The sequence below is a fragment of the Gekko japonicus genome, unplaced genomic scaffold, assembly GCF_001447785.1.
Source record: "Gekko japonicus isolate JY-2015 unplaced genomic scaffold, Gekko_japonicus_V1.1 scaffold2344, whole genome shotgun sequence".
Classification (NCBI taxonomy): domain Eukaryota; kingdom Metazoa; phylum Chordata; class Lepidosauria; order Squamata; family Gekkonidae; genus Gekko; species Gekko japonicus.
This window is the reverse complement of record NW_015160903.1, coordinates 81,047-108,550: the sequence shown is the minus strand read 5'-3', so window position 1 is coordinate 108,550 and position 27,504 is coordinate 81,047. Positions and strand designations below refer to the sequence as shown.

Genomic DNA, 27,504 nt, shown 5'->3' with positions numbered 1-27,504 from the left:
GATGGCTGTCAAGGGTAACTGGTTAGTTCCTCTTTAAAATAGGTTGTTGGATTAGATCTGTTTAGAATTCCTGCAAGTATTCCCACAGACCTTTTCAAACCGCCTTTGTATTCCATTTTAGTAACTGTTTGCTAATGGATTTTTTGTCATTTCTGACAGACCCGTTTTAGTAAATGGCTGCTAGTAAAATTTATTTACCTGTCCTTACAAACCCGCTTGTGTTGGGTTAACAAAGCGTGGATGAGCCTCTTTTGATGGAAACTGCTTTTTTCTGTTTTCATTGCCTTTGTTCCGCTTCTGAATCAGCCCTTTGGCCAGAAAAAAATTGGTGGGGGGGCATGGGGGTACTTGCCCCTGACGTTGTGACATCACTTGTTACATAACTAGGAAGTGATTGGCCAGCACGTGGGCTCTCCTTCTCCCTCCCCATTTGTGGAGGCTCAGAAGGAGGGAAGGAGAAGGAGAGCCAAGGAGGCAGGCTGGCAGGACAGGGGGTGGCAAACAGCAAACGGCATTGTGGCTCCTCTTTCTGCTTGCCACCTACTTCCCTGCCTGCCTGCTTCCTCGGCTCTCCCTCATCATCAGTGTGGTTGCTGGGCGGGCTGGCACAGGTACAGTGAGGCATCGGGTGGGCCTTTCTCTAATGGCCAGCCCCAGCACCTCACTGTGCCTGCACCAGCCAGCCCAGCCACCATGCTGCTGCTGAAGGAGAGCTGAGGAGGCAGGCAGGTGCATATCTTTGCTGATGGGACTCTAGGGGATTGGGGGAGGAAGGAGGATCTGGCATCCTCCCAGGGAGTGCTGGGGGTCATATGTGGGGGTACCCCCCAACCCCCCCAGTGGCTATGGGTCTATTCTGAATCACTGTGGCATGCTGTTGAAATGTCCATAGCACTTCCTACAATGCCACTTTTCCCTCTGCCCTTTTTGGTTGTGCAATCTTCCTCTGACTTTTTTAATATTCTAAGATGAGCACTATGGAGCTAAACCACTGTAGCACTGAAGTTCTGTACAGATTTAGTGCTATAGTGCTCACCTTAGAACTTTTTAAAAAGTCCAGGGAAAATTGCACAGTGAAAAAGAGGGGGGGGGCACTGTTTTAAATGACCATAGCGCTTCAGAGATGGCTCATTAACAGAAATAAATTTGCTGTATGAAACCCCATCCCTGTATCACTTTACTCAAAATCAAGCCAACAGCAAATAACATCTGGTTTAGAATGTGAAAAGGACCACATTGTCTTTGTTAGAGGTACTTCCTATTGGAAACTTAACTAAGTGTGTACTGCCCTACTGGGGATTGTGTCAACTCTGGCCTTTAGAATGCATTGTTCTTTGGATTCTGGGCTGAAATTGAAAATTCAGATCTCTGGAATGGTTGCACCATGGGCGGTAGAGGTTTTCTTCTTTGTGGTAGGCAATGCTCCCTCTAAGTTGTGGAGACCTGTGAGCAAAATTTCTACTTTGTGAGCTATTGGCATTAAAGTTGTGATTTGGCTACTGCATAAATTAGTTTGCTCTGGAGCCATCCTTCCTGAGCGAAGACAAAAATGTGTGAGCTGGAGGCTAAAAAACTGTGCGCTAGCTCACACTAACTCACCTTAGAGGGAACACTGGTGGTCTTCTCATGTGGAGTTGGGACCTAACCAATTCTGTATAAAGTTCCTTGTACCATGTGGTGATTGTTATGAGCACAGGCTTATGCTGTAGACCAGTTCATTATTACAGTACATCTTAGTGAACACTAAAGAAAAAATGTGCACACAAGGTAGCATCAGCCATCAGGCACCCATAAAGTACTATGCCTGCTAAAATTCAGAAAACTCCTCAGTACAGAACAGCAGTGTTGCTAAAACAAGTCATAGAAAAACCAAAGGAAAAAAAAGGGGCAGGGAAACTCAACCCAAAATGTTTATATGTTAGCTTGACCCTCTTAGATTGCAGCTAAAACAAGTCATATTCTGGAACAATGAAGTAAGTAGCCTGTGGTCATCCAGAAAAACTGTACATCAAATCTGAAGACAAAGGCTGTCACTTAGAGGAGGTCAGGGAGCTGTTCCTGTTGGCAGCAGAGGACAGAACTCAAAATAATGGGTTTAAATTATGGGTCAACAGGTACTGGCTGGATATAGGATTCCCCCCCCCCCAGTAAGAGTAGTTCAGCAGTGGAATCATCTGCCTAGAATGGTGGTGAGCTCTTCTTCACTGGCAGTCTTCAAGCAGCAGCTAGACGAACATTTGTCGGGGATGCTCTAGGCTGATCCTGCATTGAGCAGGGGGTTGGACTAGATGGCCCATATGGCCCCTTCTAACTCTATGATTCTAGGAAACTAGTAGGGTTAGTCTTCCTCTAGTGGCATTTGTGTAGAAAATTTATCTTGTGTGTAACATTCCCAACAGTCTTTGAGATGGTAACACTCTAGGAGAGAGAATTTTCTAATAAAGGGAAAGACCATGGGAAGACCACAGCATTTTTACAACATGTATCCTGTTTAAGGCATACCACATTGGCACAGAACTGATTTAGTAGTGTGATTTAGAGAATTTCAAGGTCAGGACCCAATTTCGAGAGAAGTTTTATTTTCAGCTCCATTGACATCAGACACAAGCTGAAAGACAAATTCAGCTAATAAAAAGACAAAGAGTTCAGACTAACATGGCTACTCTTTTGGAATTCATCTAATAAAGCGTTCGGATTCAATTTACTTTCTGCATATAGCTTGAGGAATCTCTGGAGGTCATTCACAGCATGTGCTTCAATACCAACAGGGAGAAATAATGAAAAGAACCTGGATAAAAAGCTGACAGTATGCCTTCAAAACTGCATGAATAAGAGCATAATAAGCTAGTTCATGTTCTAAATATTCTGTGTTTTGTGAGGTTTTCTGTCTTGATCTCTGACTATAGGGTATCATGGTGCATGGATTTGTTGTAACACTTGCTTAGTGAATAAACACAAAAATCAAGTATGAAAGCCAGAGTTCTGACTTAAACCAGCAAGAAGTATGTTGCTACTTTATAGTTTACTTAACCTATTGATAGTTGCTCAAATCATTTTTGAATAATTTCTCCAATACATAAACATGAGTGAGATATTCGTAGCTTTTTTCTGGTGGCACTAACCATTCTTAACTGTACATATCTGAACATTCATAGCCACAACCAAGAAATTGTTAGGCATAACAAGGTATTGTATAGAAGTAGCATATGTAAAACAATATGATGGAGGAACCTCCCCAAGTTAAGCTTATGAAAGTTCTGTTAATTGTGGGCTTTTCCTAGAAATACAAAAAATAAATAAATCTAAGGCTGAATTGTTTCTAAATGGCCTAATTGTGGGCTTTTTGGACATGTGGCTCTTTTACCTACCTGATTGTGTACCATGAACTTTTTGCCCAGGCATCCTTCAAATAAAAACAGGAGACAATGGGTTAGCTAGTTTATTTAAATGGCTGATCTACATCATAATGTATTAAGATATGCTAACATATTTCAAGGGCAGGCTGTGCTAGGCAGCTTGCCAATGGATGCCTTTGTATGGCAGATCTACCCTCGCTTAAAACTTTTTTTGCCCTCAAATCACAGCTGACTTATGATGACCCCATAAGGTGCAAGAGACATTCAGAGGTTATTTGCCATTGCCCACCTCTGTGTAGTAATCTTGGACTTCCTTGGTGGTCTCCCCTCCAAATTCTAACTAGGGCTAGCCTGCTTAGCTTCTGAAATATGACAAGATTGGGCTAACGTGAACTATCCAGTCTTATAAGCCTTAAATGACTGCCTTATAACCTTTCCTAAATATATCAACTGAAAGCACTGTCCTCACTCTCTGGCAGGCTATTCCAAAGGACTGGCCCACCATAGGAAAAGGACTAGCCTTAGGGTTGCCAGGTCTTACCTGTCCGCTGGTGGGGGGCTTCTGGCTTGATCTCGGGGTCCAGAAGATGCTCTACCATTCGGCTAAAAAAATGGTCACCATATAGTTTTTAGCTGAATGCTAGAGCGTCTCCCGCATGACATGCCCAGAGTGATGATATCACCTCTGGGTGACATCAACACACCAAGAATGGCGGGTGCAGTGGGGCTCCCCTCACTGGCCAGCTGGCTGGTGGCAGATTGGGGCCCTCAAAATTGGGGATACCCCCCTCCCATCAGGGGGTTGGCAATCCTAACTAGCCTACTTGAGAAAATTGTGTAATGTTGCTACAGCAGTACACTTTTCTGATGTCAGTTAATATTACTGGTATGAAGAACAAAACATTAATATCACTTATATATTACTTCAGTGACAAATGGGAGCCCCAGAGAAACCTAAGACTCAAAGATTTTCTTGTTAACATAAACTGCTAAAGAGTAGAGCAATGTGAACTTCAGAAAAAAATATTGGGTTTGAAGTGTGAGCCAGATCACAGGAGGAGGAGGGAATAAGTGATTGGAGCACAAATAATAAAACGTTGACATAGAGCTTAAGAAAAAGGTAAATTAGCAAAGAAGGCATTACATATAATACCTAAAATTAGAGAGATCAGGGAATAACTTTTCACCTTTGAGTTCTAGTTCACTTATGACCATGAAATTTAGAAATAAATTATTGTTAAGTGGGTCACAAAAGAGAGCATAACATTTTAGAAACTCCAGTGTGGCTTTCTTCAAGTTCTCTACACATCATTACATGTGAAAGTGTATAAATTGGAAGCAGGCATGAGCACACTGGCCTGCATGCACCAACACACAATTGCTGGCACATGACTGCAGACTTGTAGGTTCCTTCCACATGATCAGAAATAGTAAAAAAAAGCAGCTTCTCCAACCATAGTATATTTCCTACTAATGTATACTTCATACTCATGAGCCAGAAATCATATGTAGGTGGGAGGGGGTGCAGGGCCACACAGTCATGCTCACTCACCCTTCTACATGTGTTGATCTCAGGGCTTGGCTCTTCTGTCTTCTGTGCTGTATTTCCAGAGAAAATAGCACTAGCTTGGATACAAATCATATGGTAGGATTTAAAGGCATAATTCCAACCTGGACAGTGGTTTCCACTCACAGAATTGAGGATTCCTTCTATAGGATAATAGACTCATAGAATCACAGAGTTGGAAGGGGCCATACAGGCCATCTAGTCCAATCCCCCTGCTAAATGCAGGATCAGCCTACAGTATCCCTAACAAGTGTTTTTCCAGCCGCTGCTTAAAGACTGCCAGTGAGGGGGAGTTCACCACCTCCCTAGGCAGCTAATTCCACTGTTGCACAACTCTGGTCCTGTTCATACGAGCCGTTTGGGCTGGGAGAAGGACGGATCAGGGCCGGAGCAAACGGGCGCGATCCCACAGCAACATCTGGGGAATGTCATGCTTCCGTCTCCGATCCGTCCCATCCCGCCCATACAGCGCAGCAAAAAAGAACCACCTCCCTGGGTGGTTCTTTCGGATGGGCTGCGGCAAGTGCGACCGTGGGATCGCCGGCGCGTCCTTGCGCTGGCACATCCCTGGGTCCTGGCCGAACTGCGCATGTGTGAGCATGTGCAGTTCGCCAGGCTCCCCTTCGCACTGTCGCATTCTCCCCGGCATCTGATCGTGCCGGGGAGCAATGCGCCACGGCTGAGGGGATCCGTGGGATCCCACCGCGGCGTCTCAAGTTTGGTGCGGTTCTGATTAGCCGCGTTCCAGCCGTCCCGTGTGGCAGGGACCTTAGACTATCAATTTTTTTTCCCCTAAGATCCAGCCAGTCCCTTCCCGCACTTAATTTAAACCCATTCTTGGGAGTCCTATTCTCTGCTGCCAACAGGAACAGCTCCCTGCCCTCCTCGAAGTGTCAGCCCTTCATATACTTAAAGAGAGCGATCATGTCCCCCCTCAACCTCCTCTTCTGCAGACTAAACATTCCCAAGTCCCTCAGCCTTTCCTCATAGGGCTTGGTCTCCAAGCTCCCAATCATCCTCTTCACTCTCCACTGCACACGCTCCATTCTGTCAACATCCTTTTTGAAGTAAGGCCTCCAGAACTGCATACAATACTCCAGGCGTGGCCTGACCAATGCAGTGTACAGCGGGACTATGACATCTTGTGATTTGGATGTTATGCCTCTGTTTATACACCCCAAGATTGCATTAGCCTTTTTTGTCACCGCATCACACTGGCTGCTCATATTTAACTTTCGGTCCACCCTTATCCCAAGATCTTGTTCACACACACTGCTACTCAGAAGTGTATCCCCCATCCAGTATGGATATTCCTCATTTTTGTTACCCAGATGTAGAACTCTTCACTTATCCTTGTTAAATTGCATCTTGTTCACATCTCCCCACTTTTCCAGCATGTTCAGATCTCATTGAATTCTCTCTCTCTACTTTCTGGTGTGTTCGCTGCTCCTCTCAATTTATTGTCATCAGCAAATCTAATGAGTAGTCCCTACACACAAATGTATTGAAAAGTACCGGGCCCAGAACCAAGCCCTGTGGCACTACACTGGATACCTCCCTCCATTGAAATGAAATGCCATTGACAATTACTCTCTGAGTGTGGTTCTCTAACCAGTTCCCTATCCACCTAATTATCCTACAGTCCAGTCCACAGTCCTTTAGTTTACCCATCAGAACATCATGGGGAGTCCTGTCAAATGCTTTACTGAAATCCAGATAAACAAGATCAACAGCATTCCCTTGATCCAATAAACTTGTCTCATGATCAAAGAAAGAAATGAGGTTGTTTTGGAAGGACCTTTTGGGGACAAATCCATGCTGACTTCCCCAGATCACCAAGTTGTGAATGGAAGGGCACTACAAGTTCTTCTTGCATATAACATTTAAAATAATGGACCATTTAAAATAATTTTCTAATAAAACGGAGCCTTGATTATCATATTCTTCAACTGTTCCTCAGCTTTTTACTTTTTGATAAATACTTGTTGACATTAAATGCTTTCAGTTTCCTTTGTTCATGTGCTGACCAAATAACTTGTGCAAATAGAATCAACAGTCCAACATGATGAGTTTAGAAAATTGTAAAACCATAATAATCCTATGTTGAGCCAACTAAATTCTTATCTTCCCTTAAATATTTTATTGTAGCAATAATTCCATGCAGATGGAACTTTATTAATGATACCTCAAAATAGAGGCAGTAATGTTTTATCAATGTAGACCTCCCAGCCTCCACCAAAGATACAACCAAAGCTTGATTGCAAATGTAAAATTTGTGAACATCACAGATAGAGCGACCAACTGGACTTGTATCAAGCTATTTCTTTAGTTATTTCTGCAACATTTTATCTTTGAAACTTCTTCCATTAGCATTTTATGATGAATATGAATCACATATTCAAGATTACTTCGCTATTATTCCTCTTGTAGAACTTTCAGCTATTGAAATCAAGATTATGCCTTTTAAAGTTCACATACATTTTATGTATTCAGAAGCACACTTTCAAGCTGCACTGTAAAAGAATGGAGTGCAAATAGTCCCATGTGGGGAAATTGCTTTATTCTTATTCCTCTGAACAACAGACCCTGAGTTTTGGACAAGGCTATTTTTTTCCTTCCCAGCACCCCTTGATTCATACAGGATCATATCCAACAGAGTGATTTGTACTCAGGCACCTGGTTCTGTGCAAAGGTGAACTGGCGTGAAAGAGTATTTATGCCATTAGCAGCTCTAAGAACCACTAAGCCGAAATTGGTAAGAAGACAGAAAGGAAAAAGAGAGTATTAAGTCTGTTCAAAGCTTTTGATATGCATGCAGAATTTGTCCTTGAATTTATGAAGCTCCTACCATAGTTTGACTCCTGGGATTGAAGTTTACAGTACTGGAAGCACAAACTCACTTGTGTTTCCTAGACATAGTGCTATTGTATAATCCAGTACATCTCAATTACTTTCGTATTTTAAAACATTAGTGGAGATTGTTCTTTTGGTCATATTTTTCATCATATCATACATACATTTGTTTCTTCCCTAACCACTTTAAAATATACAAGTCTTCTAGGAAAATACTACTGCATGATGCCTAAAGTAGACAAAAGAATCAGATTTCCATTAGAAAGCTGTTGATAATAGAAGAAATTTCAAATACTGGTCTAGTCTAGATCAAAATGTAGGATAAAAAATGAGTAAATAATGGAATTTTCTTTCTATGATGTGAATTGCTCATGCAGAGGAAATGGCAAAGTATATTGTTTAATTGGTATGTAATGGGGAAGAACCTTTGTGCATTCTGCTTCTTTACAGCTGTGAATTAAACAGATTGTATTGCTTAGCAGTGAGTATAAGTATCCCTCATATTTCCCATCTCGTCCTTCCTGTAGAAGCCATGTATGCAAGAAGACAGCATGGCTAGTTTAACTAGGATCAGCTGCTGTAAAAACAAATTAATTTTAACATCTGACATAACATTAAATCATAACTAGTATGGTGGTTATACACCCTCCCCCAGGAACATTTTAGATGTAATAATTTACTCAGCTATTCAGCCTGATTACTGTTCTTACCTGCAATTGCTGAGTCTTCCAGGATTTTCTTTATCTGGGATTGTTCTCTGTGGAGTTAATAGTTGTGTTGTGCTGGGAAACAGTTATTAGATGCTATCCCTATTACTGTGTATGGGTATTGGACAATGAAGTTGGATGATGAATTTACATAGGGAATTTATTTATTTTTAAATGAAATCTAACACCAGCATATTCTAAATCATTTATCAGAGCCTCCATTTTAGTTACAGTGCAATGGCATGGAAGGCTCTAAATTTTCTCCTCTTACTGACCCAATTTAAATTAATGCTGTACACCTATAGCTTTTATGCTATAATGAAATGTCTTTCAGATGTTTCTTGTGTAACAAAGAAAAGCTAACAGATTTATGTTACCCATAAGACAGGTGTTTTAGGCTTCACAAAAGTTGTGTGTGTGAAAATGATGTATATACAAAATTGATTTTGGCTAATTCCCTGTATCATAAAAATATTAAGGAATTGTTCATCTTTTATTTGTTTTGTGTAAATCAAGGCACTGGTGGAAAATCATTTACAGTTAACAAAGGAGATTCATCCTCGCTGTTAGAACTGTCAGCTACCTTTGACAAAATGAATCACTCCATTCTTATCCTTCATTTGGAACATGAAGATGTTATGGAACTAATCCTAGGGTGATCTTGGTCTTTTCTGTGTGAACACAAAGAATGTCTACTGGCAGTAAAGTCAGCTGTTTGGGACCTGGTATGTGGATTAAGTGCCAGAAGGGTCAATTTTGTCACCAATGCTCTTCAGCATTTATGTCAGCTCACTGAAAGAGATCATCCAGAGCATTGGGTTGAGCGTCATAACTCTCTGTTGGCATTCAGTTCTGTCTTTCCTTATCTACGCTACAAGATTAAGCTATTTAAAGGAATGGACCCTGTACTTTTAGGTCAGGGGTGGCCAAACTTGCTTAACGTAAGAGCCACATAGACTAAACATCAGATGTTTGAGAGCCGCAAGACATGACCAAATATTATGCACATGTTTTTATTGAAATATATGCAAATTTGCTTGTTATTAACATTAAATTAGACTGCCAAAATAAAAACAAATGGGGTTATTCGATGATATTTGTAGGTGCGGGGGGCTTTGAGAATGCATTTAAAGGCTTTCTTTCTCTGCCCCCCCCCCCCCCACACACCCCTCAAGCCTACCCAGGGAGGGGAACACTGGCTGGGGAAGGGAAGACCGATCAGGGATGCATGCCTTCCCTTTGTTTCCCCAGCTGCCCTGCCGGGAGCCACACAATATGTGTGGAAGAGCCACATGTGGCTCCCGAGCCACAGTTTGGCTACCCCTGTTTTAGGTGATACGAAATTTAACCAATCAGATAAAGAGGATAGGGAAATTTATGGACTCAGCTTTGCTATTTGAAAAGCATGTTGTCCAATGGACAGCTACATTATCAGCTACATTAAATCACCAAGTCTGTCCATCGTTACATTCAACTGATCCGGCCACCCTGATCAGTGCTTTTGTAACCTTGCAGTGGGATTACTGAAACATACTGTGCAAGCGGTTGCCCTTGAAGGCAACTCAGAAACTGTAAATGGTTCAAAATGTAGCTGCCTGATTATCATTGGAGACTGAAAAGCAGAACACATCTTGTCTGCCTTAAAATGAGCTACAAGTCTGTGTCCAATTTAAAGTGCTGATTATTAGCTCTAAAGTCCTGGGATCCACATACCTAAGGGATTACGTCTCAGGCCAGCTTCTGTTTGCCATTACACTACTCAGGCTTCCCATCTAGCAGCCACCAGAGCCCATTCCTTTTGAATGGTTGCTTTATAGAATGGGCTTCCACAAGATGTATGAAGAGTTCCTATGCTGCAGAACTGTTGGATGTTCTACAGGGCACTGATGTTTAACAGGATAATTAAGGGTGTGTGAAGACAATTTATAATTTGTGGTTGCAGCTTTATGTGACAGTGCTGTAGCTTCTGCTTTCTTTAATTATTATTAAATAAAATGGTATTTACAACATTTACAGAGCAATTCTATGCAGAGCAATTCTCACTTCTGAAGAAGCAAGCAGTGACTCACAAAAGCTCATAACCTGCCACATATTTTTGTTAGTCTTTAAGATGCTAGTGGACACTTGCTCTTTTCTACAGATACAAACATTGTTGAAAAGATTTTTATTTATTTATTTAATTTATTATCACATTTATACCCCACCCTCCCCGCAAAGCAGGCTCAGGGCGGCTTCCAAAATGACATATATACAGCTTAAAACACAATTATTAAAAACACAACAAATAAAACAAGCATAAAGTGCTGACAGCAATTAAGATTCACATAGATGACACAATTTCAAAGGATTTCCATTTCCCAAATGTTCTAAAATCTTCTTCTGCTCGTAGTTTCCTTATGGCAACAACTCGATGGTAGATCATGGGCCAGGCGCTGCAACAGCTGGGCGATCCAGTGGCAGCGGCCCCTAATTAAATGCCTTGCGGAAGAGCTCCATCTTGCAGGCCCTGCGGAACTGTGAGAGGTCCTGCAGGGCCCTGATCTCCTCTGGGAGCTCATATCACCAGGTAGGGGCTGCCACCAAAAAGGCTCCAGCCCTAGTGGCATCTAGCCTGGCCTCCCTCGGGCCAGGGAGGGTCAACCAATTTTGATATCCAGACTGTAGTGCTCTCTGGGGTGTATACGGGGAAAGGCGGTCCCGTAAGTATGTCGGACCCCGGCCATAAAGGGCTTTAAAGTTAAGAACCAGCACCTTGAAGTGGATTCAGTATGCTATTGGCAGCCAGTGCTGTGTCCTCAGCGCAGGCTGGATGTGCTCCCGTCTAGGGAGACCCAACAACAGTCTGGTCGCGGCATTCTGCACTATCTGCAGCTTCTGAATCCACGACAAGGACAGCCCCATGTAGAGAGTGTTACAGTATTCTAGTCTCGAGGTGACCATTGCATGGATCACTGTAGTCGGGTCAGTGTGGTCGAGGAAGGGAACCAACTGCCTAATCAGCTTGGGATGATAAAAGGCCGACTTAGCAGTGGCCACTACCTGGGCCTCCATAGTAAGGGAGGAATCCAGGTGCACTCCCAGACTCTGAACCTCCGAGGCTGGGACCAATGGAGCACCCCCGAAGCTCAGGAGTGGGCTCTCCACTCCTGAACTGCCCCGACTCAGGCACAAGACCTCCGTCTTCGCTGGATTCAACTTCAGCCAACTCAGTCTAAGCCAACCAGCCAGGGCTTGCAGCGTCTGGTCTAGATCTTCTGGTCTGGAGTCCGACTGGCCGCCTAGCATCAGGTAGAGCTGGGTGTCATCAGCGTACTGGTGGCATCCTAGCCCATACCTCAGGGCAATCTGGGCAAGGGGGCGCATATAGATGTTAAATAACATCAGGGACAGCACAGCCCCCTGAGGCACACCACACTCAAGTGGGTGTCTCCTGGACTGTTGTTCCCCTAGCGCCATCCTTTGCCCCCTACCCTGGAGAAAGGAAGCAAGCCATTGCAAGGCGAGGCAGTGGACTAGTAACTGGTGGTCGACCATGTTAAATGTGGCTGACAGATCTAATAACAACAGTACCGCTGACCCGCCTTGATCCAGATGTCTCCGGAGGTCATCAGTCAGGGCGACCAACACTGTCTCCATCTCATGTCCTGGGCGGAAGCTGGACTGGAAAGGATCTAGCACGAAGCATCATTCAGAAAGCCCTGCAGCTATATCGCCACCACCGTTTCAAATAGGGCAAATTGGAGACCGGCCGATAGTTGACCAATTCGGCTGGATCTAAAGATGGTTTTTTCAGAAGAGGGTGGACCATCGCATCCTTGAGTGCCCCAGGGAACTACCCCTCAGTGAGGGACTTGTTGATAATCTCCATTAGGGCACCTCGAAACCCTTCATGGCCAGATTTAATGAGCCAGGAAGGGCACGGGTCAAGGCTGCATGTCGTTGGGCGCACCGCTATGAGCAGTCTGTCAACTTCCTCCAGAACAAGAGGGCTGAAGTGATCCAGGATTGAAATCAAAGATGTGAAATGGGCCTCAAGTTCACTCACTGTTTCAAGTGTGGCGGGGAGGTCGCGGTGGAGCGCCAAGATTTTATCCGCAAAATAGCTTGCAAAAGCCTCACAGCCAATATCCAATTCCCTAGCGTTTGGTCTGCCCTGAGGCAGAACTGTTATCGACCGAATCATCCTAAACAATTGGGCTTGGTGAGAGCTAGTGGATGCATTTGCCGCCACATAGAAATCTTTCTTTCTCATAGGCTTTCATGAACGTCCTATAAGATGTTCTTTTTGCCTCATCTCAAGCTCGGCGCCACCGTCTCTCTAGCTGTCTGAGCTCCCGCTTCATAAACCACAACTTCTGGGTATACCAAGGAGCCAGCCTAGTGTGGGAGTGTAGAGGGCGCTGTGGAGCGATTCCGTCAATAACTGCGGAAAGCCAGCTATTTCAGTCCCCCACAAGCTCATCCAATGAGCCGCCAGGGGGCATCGGATCCCACAGGGCCATCTGGAGCCGCACCGGGTCCATCTGGCTCCATAGGCAAGCTAAGATCTGATTGCCACCCAAACAGGGTTGGGGTGGGACATTCAGGCAGGCCCCTAGGGCATGGTGGTCTGACCATGGGACTACCTAAGCAGTGACCTGGTCCACTGTTACCCCCACCGCAAAGATTAAATCGAGCGTGTGCCCAACTTGGTGAGTGGGGGTCGTTTCATTTTGGGAGAGTCCCAATGCCACCATGGATGACACCAGGTCCGCTGCCTGAGTAGAGGTTGCGTCATCAGCATGGACATTGATATCACCCAGGACGATCAGTCTAGGGTGTTCCAATACCCAGCCTGCTACGGCCTCTATCAGGGATGGCAGGCTATTGGCCAGTGCGTTAGGCGGTCGGTACACCAGCCGAATTGCCAAACTCTCCCCGGCCTCTCAGATGAGGCCAGCACACTCAATGCCCGTGATCTTTGGAGACAGAAGCGCCCAAAGGAGTAAGCCTCCCGGATGAATATTGCCACTCCTCCCCCCTGCCCCCAATCTGAGATTGGTGAAGGACCAAAAACCCAGGTGGGGCAAGTTGGGAGAGAGCCACTGTCTCCCCCTCCCTCAACCAGGTCTTGGTCACGCACGCCAGGTCCGCATTCTGCTGTTGCAGGAAGTCCCTAAGAACTATGGTCTTATTATTTATAGACCTGGCATTACACAGCACCAATGTCGGAGGGGGGTTATATTTCCTAACCCCACTGCCAACGTCCCTAGGGATGGGACACAGGCTGGAAGAGGGTCGAGCTTTACTGTTTCTCCGCCCTCTGCCCATATTACTCCACCTGCTCCCACCACTGTACTTTCCCCTCCCCAGGAGCACCAGAATTCCCTGGCCTGCATCATTGCCCTTGGTGGTCTCCGCAAGCTTCAGACCGCCGACCGAGCAGATAGCAGGGCACTCAATGTATTGCTCCAATTAGAGGGTACAATAGTGTGCAACATACAAAATACAAAATTGCTACTACTACAGTAACTCAACATATCCTACCACACAAACGTTTATCCAAAATTGATTCCCAAGAGTAGTCAAATATCAGCCAGTAAGTAAATAAAGGCCTTCCCACCCACCCTTTTTTTTAATTATTTCCTAACACTAAGTTAATTTGAACAATAATAGCAACCAACAATATTATATTGCAAATTGGTTTGGACTTTCTTATAACTGAGGATAAATCCTTCTCACTAAACAATGATCCAAACTTGAGGAACAACGGCACCTAACTATTAACTCCCTACAATTAATTCAAACCCACTAGCACACTTATTCCCTCAAATAATAAATTAATTGTTAATATTAATACCCCGTTCAATTAGGGCTGACTACTCAACCGCTTCTAAAGTTGTCCCGGTCGTGAGTGGGAGCTCCCGGGCTCAGCGGGAGATGGAGGGAACCCACTCGCCTGCCAGATAACCGTACTCACCCGGAGGACAGGGGGGAGAGGCGGTGAGCCAGGAGAAAGGCCGAGCGCACGGGAGGCAGCCACGAAAGAGACCAGGGATGATGTCAGTGTCGGAAGCAGGGACGAGGAGGCCCCAAGGGAGTGGCAGATGGTGCCAAACCAGGGCGCAGCTCGGGGGTGGGCCCGAAGCACCCCACACTCTGCAACGAGGAGGCCGACTGCAGGGGTTGAGCGGAACGGGGGACAGACGGCAGCAGCAGACGCGGAGGACGCGGAGTGGAGGGCACGCCGAGGCTGGATGGCAAGGCCAGGCGGAGGGATGGAGTCACCAGCCTCGGCATCAAACCCTTTACTGGGGGGAGGAGCTAGAGAGGGGAGGGAGCAGAAGGCTGAGGGGGTAATAAAAGCGGGAGACGAGTTGGCCGATGAGGAAGGAACTGGGCTGGCTACAGCTGTGAAAGAGAGAGAGGGGGGAAACGGAGGGGAGAGAGAGAAACCGGGAGCTGGACAGGGGAACAGGTGAATGCCAGACTCCAAAAGGGGGTAAGAGGGTGACGCAACCCTCTGCACACCCCGGTATCTGAGGCCACAGCTCTCCGGTGGAAGGACCCTCCTCGGTTTAAGCTCTTCCTCTCTACAGTTTCTTCCCCCCTTTTTCTCCGGTCATACAGGGATGTCCTACCGTAGGTAACTCTCTGGCTATGGGTCCCTCGTTGCTGGGGCAGCACGGTGACCAGCAACTCACCCTCACAGGAGCGGCGCAGGCGTGACAAAAGTAGTAGCAGCTAATAGCAGCAATCAACTGCATCGATGGTCTCCTTTGCAAGATTATACTAGTCCCAAGTCTTCTCATTCCACATGCTAGTGTACGGGAGGTTCTTGTTGGCTCCCTGCGATTCTCCCCTGGGGCTTCTCTTGCACCTAACCTATCCTCATAGGTAGTGGTCACCTCCGTCTTCTTAGGTGCCCAAATCTTATAGTTGTCGTCATGGGGAGATCGCCACCTCGAAGCTCCATCGGCTTGGAAGAGATGTCGCAAGCCCCACGGTTATCCAGTGACCCCAAGCCTGGACCTGACTGGGGACGCTGCAGTCAGGGTAACCTCCAGTAGGGGGCCATACACCTGGCACCAGCATTACAATCCCAGGAACAAAGTCCCACCAGCTCAAAGCAGACGTCGCAGTTAGAGGGGCAAGTGGTGCAGCTTTAGATGACACAGCCCACCAGCTGGGACGAGACGCAGCTTCAGTTGACACAGCCCACCAGCTGGGGCTGGACGCCACAGGCACCTCAGCCATCCAGCAGGGCCCACCCCAGTGGAATTCAACCCGGGCAAAGGAGCCCCCAGAAGGGCATAAGACACCCCCCCAAGTCCTCCTACTGCCGGCCGTCCTCCTGGGGCAAACAGCGCACACACAGCCGGTCAGATAGCAGCAGTCCTTTCCCAATCCCGGCACCATAATGGCCAAAATTTTACTTTATTTATCATACTTTTCTCCCCAAGGGGAACCCAATGCAGCTTGTAAGATCATTCTTTCTGTCTTTATCTACAGAACAACCCTGCCCGACATTCCTTTAATGGATCTGTTCGATTAGAAATAATTCAGAAATAGTAGAAATAATTGAATGGCACCAAATATTGTGCAATGAGTCGTTTCACAGCAGTGAGAAATAACAGAATAATATATACTTTGAGTAATATATCCAATTGGATCAAGAAAAATAGTTCATAAAAATGAAGACCATACCATTTTACAATTAATTATTGCTGCATCGTCCATTATTTCCTAGGTAATGAGAAAATCCTATCATATACACAAAAAGTTGGATTTTTCTTGAGAAAGTTTCCAGCAACAAATATAATTAGTGTTATAGATTTACTAATATGAAGATAAGATACCTGTGATAATTTGAAAATGTTTTCCTTCAAATTATCATTTTGGAAAGATACATGTATATGATTGGTCAGAAATCCCTGTGACACTCCACAGTTCCTGACATTCAGAGTGCCAGGTCCAGGTTTGCACTGAGGCAGTGAACAGGTGAATGCCAGACTCCAAAAGGGGGTAAGAGGGTGACGCACCCTTATCCTTAAGCTGTTTATGGCTTCAAATGCTTTTGATATTTATGTGGTTTGAAAATTCACCCAGTTATGTGCTCTTTTCATTTAAAGAATACATTTATGCATTTGTATACAAACATAATTGTAGGAAATATTTCAAATTAAAAATATCCAGTGTTCTGGTGGTTAAATTATTTGCTTGTTAAATTTTATCAATGCATTTATGGAGTATATAAAATAAGCTATCTATGTAGTTTAAATTATAACATATTTACAGAAAAAGTTCATCTGTATAATCTTATGATTACAGCAGTTTTACCTAAATGCATCCATGAGAGAAACTGCTGAAGGAATTTCCTAGCCATTTAATATAGTTTGAACTGTGTGAGTAGAAAAGGATTAATATAAGAATATAAGAATCCAGAAACCTTCCTCTTAGAAAAGCTTTTGATTTGTTTAGAATAAACAAGACACAAAAATGTTGGGGTGGGAGTAAAATGTAATCAGCCTTAATATGCAATAGCATACATATCTTTCAAATAGGCTGCATCCTCTTTTCCTCTGCAATGTCTTAGAATCATCAACATGATTTTTTTCATTATTCAGATTTTCAGATAAAACTGAATCATGGTTAGCTTAAATCTATCCAACTCCTCTTCTTGCTTACTCCTTGACATCCAGGTACAGAACCTCATTATTAGTTATAAGACTTCATTCAAAACAACCTGACCTCTATCTTTTAAGGGGTTAATGTGGTGGTGAAATGTAATGAGATGACATTTTGGAATTGCTACCAGAAATTGTGACTGATGTGTGAAATTTAAAAATGAAAAAAACCCCACCCTTATTGTAGAAAAGGAATGGCAATCATTCTACAGACAATCTTATCTCTTTTTCTTTCACTAGATGTACAGGGACAAAAATTCTCTACAGATAACTCATCTTGGGCAAAATATAAAATAACAATAATGTGTGTTTTGTCTTTATTTAATGATGAAATTTAGGAACCTCTGGAAATTTAAGAATTAAAAAGAAGCATTTCAAAACCACCTATATTATTTATCTGTTGACATAAATCCAACTCGTTTGCATAACTTTTAAGAGAATGGAAGAACCAGCCCAATAAACAGAAAATTATTGTGTCAGTTATTTATATTTATTCAGATTTCAGCCAAAGCTTTAAAGACAACTTTTGTTTATATTATGGATAAATTTGTATGAATTTAAAGGGTGCAGGTTGTTGATAGTATGATGTAAATGCGAAAGAGATTTCAATTAACTTACCTAAACACAACATAGTTTACTATAGCCAATTCTTGTTTGGGAATATATGTGTGTGTGTGTGTGTGTGTGTGTGTGTGTGTATAAATATATAAATATATATATATATAGTCCCCTCACCATAAAATCAATGTCCAGTCTCAACCCCTGGACCTAGAAACATGAAATTCGGGGACAGCACTCCTACCATGACGTAGATGCTCACTAAGAAGGGATTTTTAGAAATTCAACTCCTAAGGGGGTCAAAAGGGGTAAAATGTGCTCCCCCATTGCTTCCTATGTGACTGCCAGGCTGCTGCCTCCTTGCACCCCCCACTCTCTGATTGGTCAGCTGCAGAGCTCAGTATTCTGAAGTTTAAAAAAACCCCAACAGTTACAGGAGATTGCAGAGAGCTAATGACAGTTGAAGAAATCAGGAATGGCCAGTCACCTGTGAGGTGCAGCAATACTGCTGGCCCAGCCTCCCCCTGGCTTCAAACATGCCCCCCACCTCCTACACCTGTCAGGTGCAGCAGCGGGTGCAGGGTGCTTAAAGCCATCAGGGAGCCTGTCCCAGCAGTAATACCTTAGTAATCCTGCCAGCCCAACCTCCACAGTAGCTTCTAATACTCCTCCCCCTCCTACACAGGACAGGCAGCTGCGTGTCAAGTGTAGGAGAGGTGGTGGGATGCTTACAGCTGTCGGGGAGGTTTGCACAGCAGGTCTGCCTTTGGGCTGCTGCTGGCCAAGCCTCCCTGATGCCTTACTCCCACCCACAATGGAAATATACCCCAAATTTGTAGAAAACTGGTTTCCTGTATTAGGTTATTTAACTTCTCACAATGTGGGTTCTAGAAAATTGGTTCATATGAACTTGCTTAATATCTGATAGCTCAGATGCTGTTTTGAATATGTAGTTATGTCCCAGTTCTAAAATGTAACATAAATGAGAAACATTTTTGTAAAAAAAGGGGGAAGGCATGCCCTGCCCCCAAATTCAATGCCCAAGCCAAACCCCTTAACCAAGAAATCCAAAATAAGGGGAGTGCATTCCTACCATGACATCAACCCCCCATGAAGAGATTTCTGAGAAACATGACCTCTAAGAGGGTAAAATAGGGGCAAAATGTGTTCCCCCAATTATTTTCTATGTGCTTTGCAGGCTGCTGCCTCCTTGCCCGCCCCCTCCCCCGATTGGTTAATTGCGTAGTTCAGAGTTCTGAGGTAAAACCTGCCTGCTTGCACCCACCTCCCTCTGATTGCTCAGCTGTGGATCTCAATGTTCTGAGGTAAAAACACAGTTAGAAGAGACTGCAGACAGTTGAGGACAGTTACAGAAATCAGCTGTTGTTTACCAAAAAAAAAAAAAAAGAAAAGAAATCAGCTGTATTCAAGGATTCAAGACTTCTGAATAGACATTTTTCAAAAAAAGCCAGCATGGCAATTTATTTTATGAATGTTTATGGGGAGATAGAAAAGGACCTTTCTAGGAGCCGTTTTGATGCATGCCTCCCTCATGAACCTGAAGAAATGTCCACCACATCACCTCTCCCTCACACCAACTCCCCCTCACACCTCTCACCTCTTACTGTCCCCAAGAAAGCTCTTGGCAAACATCGAGCCAAAACACCAATGCTACAAGGAGGGGGCAACTTTGGAATGCAGCAAAGACATTTGCACATAGTACTCCTGCAGTGCACTGAGTTGCACCTCGCATGGTGTATTTTTAGATACGTTTTCATGTAGTCTATATAATACATATTAGTTGTTTACAAACCTCACATCATTACGAACATCAGTTCACTGAAATAATTTCCAATGTAGTGAGGACATTACATCACTGAATTGACTGATTTATCATTGCCTCTCTGCCCAATAATGACATTTTTCTCCTTTCAGTAACTTCTCCTGGTCAAACTGTTACTGTGGTTACACAAACTGCAGTAACCAAGGAAACCACCATCTCCAAACAAGAAATGCCATCTTCTTTGCTTCTAGAGGTGCCAGCACTGGCTGAATTCAATAAGGCCTGGGCAGATCTCACGGACTGGCTTTCTCTACTGGATCGAGTGATAACATCCCAAATAGTGACTGTGGGTGATCTTGATGAAATCAATGACATGATTATCAAACAAAAGGTATGTAAATATTGATTCTTCTGCCTGGCAGAAATAATTGCTACGAAAGCAACAATTTTTAGAGCAAACATGATAGAATTATATTAAGATCTGTAGCACACATGTTCCTCATCAAATGTATTTAAAACAGGTATGTCATGTGAGTTATTTTATGTATGTAACTTGTATTCCATTTCACATTTTTAAACAAATATAGCAATAATATTGGTAGATTTTTTTTAGGTAAATGAAAGAAAATGGCATCATTGTATATATTGCCTTTGCAGGAACCAATTACTATGATAGTTTCATGTAATTTGACATTTTTAAAAAGGCAGTGGTAAGCTGAGAGATACATGATGTAGGCAGAATTATCTCCACAGCTCCTTACCTTTTAATGCTGGTGTATTTCTCTTAAGAACTTTCTGAGAGGCTTGTATCCTACTGTCATCCTACTATGAAGAGTTTCTCAATCCCCTTTTTAAAAGAGCAGCTTGTTAATGCAAGTGTTTTGTCAGCAAACTGTTTAAGTGTTACTTATCTTTGAAACCCCACAAAATATGGAAATATATAAGCATGGACAAAAACAAAACTTTAACTTCAGCAGCTCTTGAGCAATAAAAGCAATTTGTTTATTATATAGCCTGAAAGTAATTACCTGCCTCACAGATTTATCAGTGTTCAATATAAAAGTTCTAGCTTGCATAGCAAAACTTTAAGTACTACACTTCCATTCCACTGAGCGTTTGTGGACTAAACTGAGCTCCTCTTTTTCTAAACAACATTGTTAATTCTCTTTCTAAAACTTAATTTAAAAATGTATTAATTGTTTTCCAGGTTTAATTTTATGCCTAATAAACAGAGAGTAGGTGGATACAACAAATTAATTTTAATTTAGAGGAAAAACTTATGATCATTTTAGCTTGTTCCCTAACTGAGAATCACAAGTAATAGATACCCAAGTAGTGGTTAGTGTGCTTTCAGTTGTATTATTTCTGCTAAATGAAACAACTGCATATGTTAAAAATAACTTAAATGTGAGAAAAAATAAAATTCTACAAGTGTAACAAGCTACCATTTTATCTGGCACAAGTTCATTTAATCCTTGTGGCAAAAGATCATACCAAACCTGCTATATTTGAGATAGATCTATATATCTAATAGCCAAGTTACCCCCGGAGTGCGGATAGCTAAATCAGCGCTCCGGGGGCACTTGGAGGGGAGGGGGAGGTTTGTGCACACGTGGGCCAGTCCCCACGTGTGCACAAAAATGCTAAAAGTAGAAAAAAATCGGGGGGATGTTTAAATCCCCCCGAAAGTGCAAGAGCGTCCCGTGCGCATGCGCACGGAACGCTCTGTAGCTGACCTCGCCGCGGAGCCGGGCGGGCGGGGGGAGGACCGGCCTCGCTGCCGCTGCCACTGCTGCCGAGCCTGGCAAAGGGGGGGAGGACCGGCCTCTCCGCCGCCACCACCGTCTCAGAGCCAGGCAGGGGGGAGGACCGGCCTCGCCGCCGCCGCTGCCTCGGGGAACGTGAACCTCTCAATGACAGTGCCAGGAGGAAACATCAGGGAAAGGCCTTGGGCTTTATGCCTTTTGTTGGCCCTCTATAGTAACTGGTTGGCTGTTGTATGAGACAGGGTAATGGACTAGATGGATCACTGGTCTGATTTAGCCGGGCTCTTTTCTTATGTTCATCTGGCACAGAATCATTACTAATGATATCAAGTTTTTGAAGGGCATTTTCTCTCACAGTCGGCATACTAGGTAGTAACAAGTTGGTCCTCTGCAACATCTTTTTGCCATTCTTGGAGTACAGGTGTTATGTTTGCTATCAAACCTGTTAACTTGCTGTGATTTAGAGGTCCATGACTTCATATTCCAATATCATAATATTTTTCACTTTGTTCTTTAGAATCACACAGGTACCCCCAGAGACTTTTGTATCCTGGAAGATTATGTAGGACTACAACAATGAGATTTATTTTGTGCTCTGTGAAACATGTTTCAGTATTTGGAGGGAATTTATGACATTCAGGAGAAAGCTGGTGTTACAGTTTTAATTTGGTGCCAGGCTAGTAAGATGTCTTATCATATTTGCAGTTCTTGCATTATTTCAAGGGCCCATTCCATTGCCAGATTTGATTGATGATAACAGCACCATACTGTCATCAATCCATTTCCAGAGTGAAGCCCTTTGACCCATATTGCAGCTTCACCAGTCATATTTCAAAGGAGACACCCTACCATAGCATTCAGCATATTTCTTCTTTTAAGGCCAATAATTCCAAATAAGGCACAGAGAATCACAGCCACGTTACCTTTCATGATACACAATCAATTGATTACCTTTATTTTTTCTGTCTACATCAACTTGATCTTTTGTCGTCTTGAAGAGACAGAGAAATAGATGTTCCTAGGTGCTGAGCATCTTCCTTAATTTCTAGTTCATCAGTTATCTGTATAATCTCATTGTACACAAGTGAATCTCTGTAATGTAGAGTTGAGCCACAGGGCCGAAAATTATCATGCCAAACATCCTAGTTGTTGATACTAGGGTTGGGCATGAACCAGGAAAATGTGGTTCAGTACAGTTTGTAGTTCATGGTATGCCTGGTTCATGAACTGTGAACTGTCACAAACTTTTAAGAGCCAAACAAACTAGGGTAAGTACTAAGGTAAGCTCCCTAGTACTTGTGGATAAGCATAATGGTCAGTTGCACATATGCTTAGACCCCAAAGACCTCAATAAAGCAATCAAAATGGAGCACTTTAAATTGCCGACTAGGGAGGAGATAATGACCCAGTTTGCAAATTTACACTTTTTTTTTTTAGCAAGCTGAATGCATTTGCAGGATTTTGGCAGTTAAAATTAATTGAAGAGGGTTCAAACTCTGCACATTTAACACTCCACTATAGATTTCTCCATCTCTCCTTCAGTATTGCTTCTGCCCCAGAGGCTTATCATAAGAAAATACATAAGATTTATGACCACATCAGTGAGGTGGACCCTTCTATGGATGAAATCATTGTCTGGGGTTCAACTAAAATGGAGTATGATCAATGACTTCAGGAGGTTCTGAATGATACCACAGCAGCAAACCTAAAGCTAAGCAGAGAGAAGTGTGTTTTTGGGGTCACAGAACTTATATTTTGTAGGCGATGGCTATTTCTGCTGCAGGAGTGAAACCAGATAAAAAGGAAGTGCTAGCTATAGACATGATGCCACATCCACAGTCCAAGAGAAATGTTGAATGGTTCTTGAGGATGGTGAAATACCTGGAAAAATTCATCCCTCTACAATAGCAGCATCTCTTCGGGGACTTTTGGAACAGAAAAATGAGCAGTGCTGGGATGCAGTGTAAGAGGAATCCTGGACAGTTTTAAAGAACCCCGATTCAACAACCAGTGTTAAATTTGTACAACCCACATAAGCCTGTGAAAATTTTAGAAGATGCATCCCATACCAGCTTGGGTGTGGTCTTCTTACAAAAACATGAGTGCTCATAACCTGCGGCATATGCATCCAAGTTTCTCACTGATGCAAAAACTAGGTAACGTGCAAATTGAGAAGGAGCTCATTAGTATTCTATTTGCTTGTGAAAGTTGCAGATAGCCACACTGTGGAAACAGAGCATAAGCCTCTCATAGCTTTATTAAGCAAACCTCTGAATAACTGTACATTGCAGATCCAATGAAAGATGATCAAACTACAGAAATATGACTTGGCCATGACTTATACACCAGGTAAACTTTTGTTTGCTGTTTATATGCTTTCATGGGCCAATCCTTCTGTAGGAGTCAAGGAAAATCTACAGAGCACAAACTAAAAGCATATGTGAACATGATTTATTACTTCCCTTCCAGTGTCTACCAAAGCATTGCACCATGTAGAAGATGCAACTGCTAAAGATTCATCTTTACAGACTCTCATTCAAGCTATGTCTGGTCAGTAGCCTGATACGCTAGATACCTGTGACCTGCCTATCCATGATTATTGGAACTGCAGACATGAACTCACAGTAGTTGATGGAATGATCTTTAAAGGGAGCAAAGTAGTGATACCTGCTAGCCTCCCCAGAGAAATGCTATAGAAATCTATGAAGAACATTTAGGCATTGAAAAGTGTCAACAACAAGTTCAGTAGGTGTTATATTGGCCCAGGATTAATCAGGATAGCCAATATGGTAGAAGGTTGTTCAATCTGTCTCAAGTACAAGCCATGGCAACGAACACAGTCACTGCATCCACATCCAGTTCCCAGTTGGGCATGCCAAAAAGTGGGTACTTATCTGTTCATCTGGCAATCCAAGGCTTATTTAATAGTCACCAACTATTATTCACTTTACCTGGAAGTGTGCTCGCTGTCAAGTATCACCAGTAAATTGGCGATTTCATGGCTGAAGGGAATATTTGCATGGCATGGCATTCCCAAAGAACTTTTTAGTGATAATGTCCTGCATTTTTCCTGCACATAATTTAGGTGAATTGGGGCAGCGTGGCACCCTAAATAGTTTGCATTAGAAATTCTTCAACATACACATGAAATCAAAGAGGGACACTTATGGACCAACCATATCTCAGATCTTACGTGATCCAAACTGCTAATGATAACTTATTGTGTCATAATTGCTGTGAGATGAGACCAGTCTCCTGGAGTTCTTCAGAAATGTCAGAGGTTAGTAGGGTCCACCCACACTCCAGTAGATCCACCCACACTCCAGAGGCATCAGAAGGCAGTAATTATGGTGGCAGTTGACTGACAGATGCTACAGATGAACATCAGATGCATGACCATCAACAGAAAGTTCCATTAGCTTGCTGCGCCACAGCCCCACCTCGATGCTTTTTAGGGGATAATTGGGACCTCCCGATATCCCACCGACACTTCTGGAGGAAGAGCCGGTTGTAGAGGACTTGATCTGAGCCCCCCCCCCCCAAGAGCTGTGACAAGTGGGTTGAGGCTTGGGATCATCCGAAAGCCGAAGCATTGAGTTGCGCAGACATGATTAGTCATGCCGGCCAAGTTGTGAAACACCCCTTAGAAGAGAGCTTTGAACCTCACCATAACATATGTGATGAACAGATTGATAAGTGAGTACTCACCTTCGCAACTTTTAAGCTTTCCAAACCTTCAAATACGCCCCTCTAAATCTTCCCAAGAAGTTAAGGAAATGAGGAGTGGAATTTCTCACCTCTCTTTCCTCTCTCCAGCGGCTGCAAAGAGACTGGGAATTTAAGGCATTTAAAATACCCTTAGGGGCTAAAGTTTTCACCAAAGCCTGAAAGCAGAATTATTTCTACTGCAGCGTGTGTGACTTAAGACTTGTTGGTCATTCTTAACAGGGAAAAGACTATTTGCTTTATGAAAAAGGACTTGTGGAATTAAAAGGGCTACTGAATCTATGCTTGGTTAATGAGTAAATCCTACTGAAACTATAGACTATAAGACTGTGGATTTTCCAGACTTGATCTTAAATTCTAACAAAATGTGATGGCTCTTTTAACTACACCCAAAGAGTTGGATATGTCGGGGAATTGTGACTCTACACAACCACTGCAAGATTTCTGGTAATACTTAAAGAGCAACTGATAAAAATGTTAACAGAAACTCTCCAGCAAACATTTGAAAAAATCTTGGGAAGCTACGACGAGGATCAGAACAACTCACCAGAAGCCTCAGAACAGGAAGATACTCAACATCAACAGTCATCATTTAAAAAAAAGGATCCCAGACAAGATGCTTTCCTGGAGGAATTGGCTGTCTCAAATAGAGAGATAAGGCTCTGTATAGACCAACCAAATAATACAATGGAAAGTCTTTCAAATCTTCAGTCTCCAGAGATGGCTAAGGAGAATGTAACCTTTCCAGAAGACAAAACAGAATTAACAGGTTTTTTTATTTCCTTCCTTAATTAATTATAGAGAGGGGGGAAATGATTCCACCTTTAAAGGGAAAAGGCATAAAAGTCATGATAGTGTTAAAAAGAAATGTACAGAGAAAGCAGAGAAAGGTTAAATACTATAAGTAAATTTTATAAGTAATGACTGTAACTGGGTGGAACTTACACTGATCTATGTCCACTGAGTTAATTGATTTACAGTAATATAAAATACAAGAAAGGGGACCCACAAAAATCGCGGGGGAGGAGAAGCGGGGGAGCTCCATGCAGAGCAGGCGGAGGAGGCCTCGCTGTTCCCCCCCCTCCGATGCGAGGCCGTTACTGTATTCTATTTTAATTTTCTACTTACTAATTAACCCCAATCACCACATTTGATTTTCTACTTAATAATTTCTACTTAACAATTAGGACCAATCACCACAGTTATAAATTTCATTAACCTCCACTGATCCCTAATCAACTATTTTGTTCACCTCCACTGATCAACTATTGTACAAAATAATCAATTAAATAATTAATTAACAATGAAGATATAGCATCCAAGTCTCTGCATCAATTCATTAACTATAACTAATAATCATATGGTACCACAATAAGATTTACTCAGTTTAACCCTAGATTCTTTTCCTCCCAACCCTGTTATTCATTCAGTCCTCATTCATCACATCCTCACTTCATACCCACCTCTCACCACCCACTCACCAATCAGCCCACACCACATTCAGCCACACACCAGATTCACTACTTTCACCTCTCACACGTCTTTAATTATATCCCCTTCTCAATCTGACATATCAACCAAAGTACACTCTTAACTTTTCTTGTTCTACTTATAAGACACTCTATACAAATCCCCTCTACTTATTTTGACTTTTCTTAGCTTTCCCCCTCTTTCGTCTTGTTTCTTTCTCAGTCCTCTTCTTCAGTCCTCTTCTGTATTGCTGTACAATGTCTGTATCACTGTTTGCTTGTATTGAGAGAAACCTGCTTCTCCTCCTTCTCTTCTAGACTCTACCAATCGCTTACCGATCCCAATCAGTAAAGAGTCTACTTCCGTTTACTTAAGTCCACTGAGTCCACTGTATAAATCAAAGACAAAATTATAGCGTTTCTCCTTAATATTTTGCCCTTCGATGCTGTCTCTCTTTTAAGTTCCGAGCTCCGAGCTCTTTTCCAAGCCGGCTTTGAGGTCAGTGCTCTGCCTTCCTCCAGAATTTCCCTTTGCTTGGTGCTCGATGACTCAAGCTTGGCAAAGTCTCACCCTGGCGTCTCCACGTCCTTTTGGGGCTTATAGTTCTTGGTACCTTAATATTCTTTATCCTTTACATTTTAAGTCTGTCCATCCTTCAACATCTCTGCGGGAGTTCTTTCCAGCCCACTGGTCACTGCTTGTGCTCCAAACCCTAGGGTTGGGAGCGTCTTGTCCTGGTCGTCTGCGTCAGCAGGGTCTTGGAGCTGAATTGAACCGCCGTTCGACTTCAAAGTTCCTCAACAAACACCATGCTCTGGACTCTCTCCGGGAGCCCTCGGAGAGATTTGGGTACCCCCCAAATCCCTCAAAGATGGTCAGGAATTCATAGAAGGTATGGTGCGAACTCGGTAACCTCCGCTTCTCTGCGTTCTTATTGGCTTGGGAGGGAGGGGGTGCTCGGCCGTCGCTGTTTCCCCCCACACACCCGGAGTTGCCGCTCACCGGTCTGCCCTCGCCGCTCTGCCCCCCCCTGCTTGCCGCTCGCCGCTCAA

General features: G+C 43.4%; 1 protein-coding gene across 1 annotated transcript in view; it reads left to right on the top strand.

Moving 5' to 3' along the window:
- The window catches only part of LOC107121128 (dystrophin-like), a 230,112-nt gene that overhangs the window by 164,374 nt on the left and 38,234 nt on the right, over positions 1–27,504 (top strand). The window contains exon 9 of the mRNA XM_015423996.1: positions 19,643–19,881. Within this exon, the coding sequence (XP_015279482.1) occupies positions 19,643–19,881 (239 nt within the window). The remainder of the gene's footprint in view (positions 1–19,642; positions 19,882–27,504) is intronic.